This window comes from Hydra vulgaris, chromosome 01 (assembly GCF_038396675.1).
Source record: "Hydra vulgaris chromosome 01, alternate assembly HydraT2T_AEP".
Taxonomy (NCBI): Eukaryota; Metazoa; Cnidaria; class Hydrozoa; order Anthoathecata; family Hydridae; genus Hydra; species Hydra vulgaris.
Window position 1 is genome coordinate 7,529,552 of NC_088920.1, and position 8,761 is coordinate 7,538,312.

Sequence of the window (8,761 nt, forward strand, 5' to 3'; positions counted from 1 at the left end):
TTTTTAGATCATTTTAAGCAAGTATTTTTCATTTTTTAGAGCAGTTAAAAAGAGCTGAAGGCCTTTTTAGTAAGTATATAGTGTATAGTAGTTTACTTATAGTTTATATTAGTAATATAGTTATATTAGTTTATTTATAGTTTATATAATATATAGTAGTTTATTTATAGTTTATATTAGTAAGTTTATTTATAGTTTATATTAGTTCAAGTTTATTTATCGTTTATATTAGTAAGTTTCTTTATAGATTATAGATTAGGATTAATGAGAATACAAATTTAGATTTTATTTGAGTACGAATGAGAAGCATTAGCAATTTTATTGTATATAATTTTATCTCAATTTTTATTTTTAGACAGACAGGTAGAATTCAGTAAGGACTTAGATTTTGTAGATTTAAAAACTTCTTTTGAATATTCTTTTAAAGCATTGAATATGTTTTATATATTTTAATAAATTTTGTCATTTAGGTGTGGTAGCATCATCAGTGGGTGCAAATGGTAATGTCTTTTATTTTATTTTACAGCAAATAGTAGTGTCTTTAATTTTATTTTAAAAAGAATCAATAAATATTGTTTATTTAAACATAATCATCAGGATAAAATAGACAAGATAGATAAAATAGCTTTTTTATTTAATATTTTTTTATTTAGTTATAACTTCAGTTGCACCAGCCACAACAGGTAACTTAGTACATTTATTTTAATATACTTGAATTACATTTGTTACTTAACTTTTCAAGCAATAAATATTGTTTATTTCAACATTATCGTCAAGATTGTATAAATAAACTTTTTATTTAATAATTTTTTATTGTTGCATCAGGATCAACTTTAAATAATGGTAACTCATTAATTCATATTTTATTATAGATAAATTTTTATAAAAAAATGTAAGTTGGAAATTTTTGTAGATTTAAAAGTTGTTTGATGTTTGTTTGTTTTTCTGTTTAGTTGACAACAATTAAGAGAGAAGTAGTATGTTTGAAAGGATTTTTATTTTTTTATAAAGTAACTAAAATGTTTTTTAAGATATTGTTGTTGACTTTAAAGTAAAACAGTAGGTTTTTATAATTTTATACAGTAAGCCCAAGAACTTAGGTAATACTTAAAATTATATTGTCAATAATATAGAAGAAATTTAAAATTCTCAGTAATACAGCTTCTTATTATTTTACATCAAGTTAGTTTAATTAAAATTTATTTTCTTTAGTTGATCAAGAGAGAGCTAATAAAGGTATTAGTTACATTAGTTTAGTGAATTTATTTTTAAAAAGTTAAGTAGATATTTTAACGTCTATACATTTAAGTGTTTTTATTGTTTAGATAAAGAATGGAAGACTGAAATAAGTCAGTATTTTTGCTATAGATAATTGTTAATAGGAATTTGTTTATTTGTACTGTAACTGGAATTTTAAAACTTCAAGTACTTAAGATTTATTTTCTATTTTCTTGTATAGTTAAATAAATAAAGCATTTATATCTATACACTCAGTAGTCCAAGTCAGTTGTCACATTTTAGGAATTGTCCAGGAGAGAGTAAATAGTAAAATAATTAGTCTTCATTGGCTTTTTTATTCTTGATGGTTAAATTTACGTTTTATTTAATTTGTCTTGAGGCACATGAAATATAATTTTGACAAAAATAAAAAGTTAAATAAAAAAAGTGAAAAGCCATTTCTGAACTACAGACATTTTTCCTTTGAACATTGTGGGGACACCAGACCCTTTATATTGACCAAACTTTGTTTCACATTGTTGCAGGAAAACTGTCTTAATACCTATGTAGATACTGAAAAAACTAAAAAGGTCTCATACATAACTCATTTTCACAAAAAACTGGATTACCGACCTTTGTCTTCTGAGGTACAGATATTAAAATTTAAAGTTTATTTTAGTTTTTTAGTTTTGGTTTAGTTTATAGTTAATTTTAGTTTAGTTTTTATTAGTTTTAGCTTCAGTTATCTTTTTTCTTACTTTAGGCAACTTCATGGAAGAAATGAGGGGAATAGGTAAAAAAAATTATAGTTATATATTTATATGTAAATATAATTCTATCAATAATTCTGAGGTATATTTTTTGTCTTTAGTGTCTGGTAGAAGCATAACTGGTAGGGCTGTGTTTTAAATTTTATATATTTTTTTACGGAGAAATATGTGCAATAGGTGAAAGAATTATTTAATATTAATATTACATTTTTAGACTGTTTGCATTTTACTCATATTTTTATTAAAATTAAATTCCTCACAAGTTTAACTCTTTTTGATTTACTTTTTTTAATTTTTTTTTAGCATCCTCTTCATCCTGTAAAAATGGTGAGGTTATGCTTTATACTTTCATTAAAAAAAATTGTAAATATTTTTAAATTTTATTATATCTTTCTATTTGTAATTTTAGAGTCGTTAACATTTGAGGAATATCAAAGATATCGCTCCCAACACCCAGGGCCTCTCTTGGAGAAGTCCTTCAATTAGCGGCAAAGTAACGGCGGTATGGATGAGCCATCCTTCAAATGGAGGGCTCATCCATACCGGGGTGTTGGGAGACACCGAAGAAAAAACAGCAACCAAAAGGTTGTAAATGTCTTCTATCAGTGAAGATATTTATAACTTTTTTGTTGCCGTTTTTTCTTCGGTGACTTATTTTTTTTTTTTTTAATTTTTTAATTTTTATTTTTAATTTGCAATTTTTTATAACATACTGTTGTATATTTGGTTTGTTTTTGTCTTTTTTAATTGAAATTTTATTTGTTTTTCACCAATTAAACTTAAATATAGTTAAATTGGTTCACTACCCAATCATCATAATATGATGCTACATTCTATTTGTTAAAAATAATTAATTGGTAGTTTAATTTATTGAAAACACTGCTTTTAAAATTTACTATAAGCCAATACTATTTAGCTATATAAGTGCAATTTATTTATATCTATTTGATTTTTTATCTTTAATGTTTTTAGTTTGGCTCTTTGAAGCATTTGTTTTTTTGCTTTTTAATTAAAATATTTTAAATCTATTGTTATGTCTATTAAATTTAACTAAAGTTTACTAAAAGCCAACGTAAAATAACGTCGTAAAACAACACCGACAAGTTGCATCATGATAGCAGTTTAAGTATGACAACAGGCAACCGAAAAGCAGGTAAAATGTATTCCAGTTGTTTTTTCTTGTTTTGTTTTGTTTTTCTTTTATGTCTACTTATCTGTTACAATTTTTATTTTAGGTTTGTCATATGACGCATTAATGCAATACAAAAGATCAAAGTTTACATATTTTTTACAATTTGTTATACACACGTTTGATTGTAAATCGACTTTTTTTTTGTTTGAAACGTATTTGTAGTCAATTACTTAGTTATTTATAATAAAATTTATTTAGTTGTGTGCATTTATCGTTTTAAAGACAATTTCCTTTTTTAAAGAAACATGTATCAAGGGGATACCAAAAAATTAATAATTCATAAATAATTTACGTTCACTTCATATTAATCTTATTAATTAAAGTTCATCTTATAAAAAATATAACAAGAATTTAGATTTAATCTTTCGTCAATTTAAGGCATGATGAAGTGTTATTATTTTGTGTCAGTAACTAAAAACGTATTGTGTTGAACTTAGTAATGTCTAGGAAAATGGTTCTGCCGTTCACTGATATGACCTATGTCAGTTGTAAATTACTCAAATAACGTTAAATAATTAGTAAATTAATTTATTTTAATTTTACAGATAGTTTAATTTTTTAATTTGAAGGCGTTTTACTTACAGGGTATTAGTTAAGGTTTCGCAACTTTAAATTCGCGAAAACAGCCACTATAAATTAAGGAACAGACCGACCGTAACCCGTATTACGCGTTGCTTTCTGCTAGTTAATATAATTTTTCCTATCATGGTGACAAAGGGAATCGAAAATTCTTAAAAAAATTTTTTTTTTTATACTAGAGTTGGGCCGATTCCGATTCTCAAGGAATCGTAAGAATCGCGATTCTCATCTTTTTTTAACGATTCCGATTCTTTTTTAAAAGACTTTTTAACGACTTCACTTCATTTATTATTACTTCCTTGATAATTTAAGTAAATATATACACTCTTTGCCGTTGAGATTTTTTTTTGTTTAATTTACGTTAAATCTTCACTTTCGCATTTCATATCATTGTTGAAGTTAAGTAACTGTGAAGGAAAACCTTAACAACAGTAAACGTTGAAAATAAAAGTAAAAGTTTATACTCTAAATTTCAATTGATTTATTTTTTTCAATTTTTATCAATTTACCGACGGTAAGTATTATCATAAAAATCTTATTTGCTTGTTTTATTATAATAATAATTATTGTTAGTATTATTATTTTGTACCTTTATAAATGCTGTTTTAATTTCAGAATATAAACATATATATATATAGTGTCATTATCATGCCAAAACGTAAAAAAAGCAAGGTATGGGACTATTTTGTGATCAATTCAAATGACACAAACTCTGCAATATGCAACTTTTGCAAAACTGCTATATCCAGGGGTGGTGGCAGAGTTTGTCAGTCACACACAACATTGAACATGCTAAAGCATTTAAAAACCTTCCATAAATCTGAAATCAAAAATCAGAAACATGATAAAGCTAGCGTTATCGATTTTAATATATGCGAGGATAGCTCTACCGCAGGACCATCTTGTAAATCCAGTCCTAACCCTGCGTTTGAAACTCCTATGCCAAGGTAACCTCAATCTACTACACTCGCATCCGCATTCACAAGTCTCAACCCTAAGTCTCAGAATTCGGAGATCAATACTAGAAGCTCTTCTTCCACAATTAGTTCTATAAAAATGAAGCCTAGATCTTCATCTACTAAACAACCAACAATACACCAAGTGTTTGCAAAGACCAGGCTTCTCACATCTACAAATTCGAAGGCAAGAATAATTACAAGGCTTATTGCTGAAATGATATGCACAGATAACCAACCTGTTAGTATAGTAGAAAATCCCGGTTTCAAGAGGTTACTACAGTTTTTGGAGCCAAGGTATACGATACCAAGCAGAAAATACTTCTCGACTATTGAAATTCCTAGCATTTATCAGAAGGTATCAAGTAAAATTCAGTTCCAGGCAAAAAAAGCTAATCATGTTAGTATAACTACCGACATGTGAAGCTCAACAGCCAATGTTGATTACATAAGCCCAACAGCACATTTCCTCACAGAAGATATGAAACAAATTCACATTTGTCTTGACGTGGTACCTTTTCCATGTGAGTCCCACACCGCAACCAATCTTGTTAACTTTATGAATGAATCACTTGAGCGTTGGGGACTACTTGAAAAACTCAATGTAGTAATAAGAAATAATGCCAGAAATATTGTTTCTGCTATGGAAGTCGGGAAATTTACAAATATTCCTTGTTTTGCCCATACACTTCAGTTGGTTGTGAAAGACGGCTGCCTCGACAATGAATGCATATCTTTACTAACTGCTACCTGTAGAAGAATAGTAGGATACTTTAATCATTCGGTTAAGTCATACAAACTTTTGAAACTATCTCAGGAGACTCTGGGACTGCCTAAATACAGCATTATTCAAGATGAGCCAACTAGATGGAATGGCACCTTCTACATGCTGAACCGTTTAATTGAACAAAAAGATGCGATTCTGTTGGTAACGCCACGTTTCCCAAGCGCTACTCGGCAAAACAAGGAGTTGTCAAACGGAGAATGGGACAGTGTGGTTCCTCTCGTTGCTGCTTTAAAAGTGTTTGAAGAGGTCACGCTTACTGCAAGTTCATCGAAAGTGACCACATCAGAAGTTATCCCAATAATAAATGCAGTTAACATGTCAACTGATCGCATCAAGGACTACGGAAATTTTAAAGAATCTCTGTGTCAATCTTTGCATCGACGTTACGGAGACTGCGAGAACGAACCTATATGCTTTTGCAACAATACTAGATCCCAGATTTAAAAACAAGATTTTTAGGAGCAGGACGATGGCTGAGAAAGCTGTTACTTTATTAATTAGCGAGTTAAATGCATTGGACATAGTCGAGGGTCATGAAATTAAAGCTGCTGAAAATCAAGAACCTACCTCACCTGCTCCAGGTGCTGTCTGGTCATTATATAACCAATTAATCAACACAAATTCTGTAGTAAGTATTGTGCTTCTATATTAATATTGTACTTTAAATATTGCAAGCCTATAAATTGTTTTAATGTTTTAGATTTATACTGCGCATTGCACAATGTCAGACGAAGTAGCAGTGTATTTGAAAGAACCTCTACTTGAAAGTCACGAGGACGTCTTTGAATACTGGAGGAAATCCAAATTTCTTAACATGAAAAAACTAGCACAGAAATATTTAGGGACGCCTCTATGTACAGTGTTTTCGGAGCGGTTGTTTAGTACTGCGAGTCTTATCTGCGACCGGAAAAGAAGCCGGTTAACTCCGGAACGAGTGCAAATGCTTGTGTTTTTGAGTAAGAACCTCCCGTTTCTTAATTATCAGTACTAACGGTACTAATATCATATGTAAAAGCTCATTGAAAAGACAACATTCTGTGTATCTGATCACTTTTACCATTACTTATGACTATATTATTTGCTTCTTAATAATAATAAGTTTCATACAAACATATGTATTGTTTAATATTAAGTTACTTGCTTTGTTACTATTATTTCAAAGGGCCGACGACACGGTTTTCAAAATAGAGGGGGAACATTCCCTTATTTCGAAAAAAAAAGTATATTTATTAATCAATTTTTTTAAAAAGGGGAATGCCCCTGGGCCTTGGTGTCTTTGGTCCTGTTTCACCTGTACCAATATAACTAATTTTGGTGTTTTTACTTTTAAAATCTGCATAAGTATTAAATTAACATGTTATAACGGTCTTGATAATACTGACTGATTGACTTCCATATACTGACTGAATTACATGTCGATTTACATGTCTCTTATATAGTAAAACGAACCTGTGTGAACCTGTTCTGGAAGATTCTAGATGCTTCTTTTCGATGCTTCTCGAAGCTTCTGGATGCGTCTGGATGCTTCTGAATGTTTCTGGATATTTCTAGATGCTACTGGATGCTTCCAGATGCTTCTTCTGGAAACTTTTGGAAGCTTCTGCATGCTTCTGGAAACTTCTGGATACTTTCTTTAATTATTAAAAAACTTCCGTGACGTTGACACGGACCAGACTTAAGAAAATGAATCAAACCAAAAAAGTTGCACTTGTTGTGTCCGCAGCAAAATGGCACTTGTCAACGAAATTCCGCCTGTGTGCTGTCACCTGTCAGCTGATTGCTTATGTCATGGCATGCTATGACTCCAGACTCCTGAACTGTTTGATGTGGTAGTATAGTTCGTTTCGTTTTTAAGACATGTAAAATTAGGAACACTTTTTAGCATTGTTCGATGTTGGTTGCAACTGTTTTTTCCAATGCTGTAAATATAATATTTAAAAAACATAACACTTACTTTCCAAAGTAAAATAAAACTGCATTAACGGGTGATGCGGTAGTTAACAGATAAAATAAAAACGTCAATAACTTATTTATTAATAAAAAAACAAACTACAATTATATTTTTTTAAAATAAAGCATTTATTTTTTATATGAAAAAACACCACCATCTGCAATTGATCTCAATTTTGCTCTGACGCCTTTCATATGAGGCTGTAAAAAGTTTAAATCAATTTCTTGTAGTTTTAGTTTAATGCGATCAATCAAAACTTGCTCTGTTGAAGCTTGCCGATCTCTCTCGTAAACCTTCTGTGCCAAATGTCCCCAAAAATATTCAATTGGTCGTGCTTGAGGCACATTTGGGGGATTGGATTCTTTATCAACGTAATAGACATATTGGTCCATCCAATTTAGAGAATCTTTATAATAATGAGAACTTGCTAAATCTGGCCAAAATAAATAGTTAAAGTCTCCATGATACTTGTGAATAGTCGTTTTTCTAAACATTCATTAATATAGATTGATCAATTGATCGCTACAGCCTTGGAAGTGCGAAACAATGGCTCGGACATACCACAGTCAGATATGGCTATCCACATTAATATATTTTTTTTGAATTTCTCTTTTCCTATAAAACGAACATTTTCTGGGCATGTCTTTTTGTTGTTTGTGTAGTATCCAGAATTTCCAGGCATGTTGTCCCCTGCAAAACAAAAGTATTTTTTGTCATCGATGACTAGAAGCGATTTTGTCTTATAGAGTTGGTTAACTAGTTTCTTGCTTTTTTTCTTTGCCTTTATTTGTTGTTCTATAGTGTATTTTGGAGTCTTTTCGCGTTTTCTATATTTAATATTCATTTTTTTTAACTGACGACCAATTGTCGATTGATTTACACCGAATTTAATAGCTATTTATCTCTGACTGACCCCTTTTCGATTGTTGACAAGTCTCGTTAATTCGGCTTTTTTTTCTCTAGTCAAGGATGTAGGACGACCAGGGTGCTTTCTGTTCGAAAACAATTGAACAGTTTCAAGTCTTTTTAGGTTATCATATATTGTACTTCGACCAAATCCTTCTTTTCCAAAACGATTTACGATTTTTTTTTTTTTTTATATTAGGTTTATCTACAAAAAACATTTTTAGTCGCTTTCGAAAAGATTCTCGTTCAGCTGCATTGAACCTCATTTTAAATAATTGTGTTTCAAATAATAAAGTTTATATATTATAGAACGTTTATGCCTACGCATAAAACCACAAAAACTAATTATTATGCTCAAATAATGAAATTAGGATTTGTCCGATAACTTCCGCATCACCCGTT

The 8,761-nt window shown here is 29.9% G+C and overlaps 1 protein-coding gene across 1 annotated transcript; it reads left to right on the forward strand.

Moving 5' to 3' along the window:
- The first annotated feature begins 5,196 nt into the window (after window positions 1–5,196).
- Window positions 5,197–5,946, forward strand: LOC136074036 (zinc finger BED domain-containing protein 6-like). The gene has a single exon (XM_065786334.1). It carries the CDS (start codon window positions 5,197–5,199, stop codon window positions 5,944–5,946), a length of 750 nt encoding a protein of 249 aa, XP_065642406.1.
- Window positions 5,947–8,761: the final 2,815 nt, after the last annotated feature.

Bases quoted from the DNA above. Each gene is read 5' to 3' on its own strand.
- LOC136074036 (XM_065786334.1), top strand. From the start codon at position 5,197: ATGAAACAAATTCACATTTGTCTTGACGTGGTACCTTTTCCATGTGAG.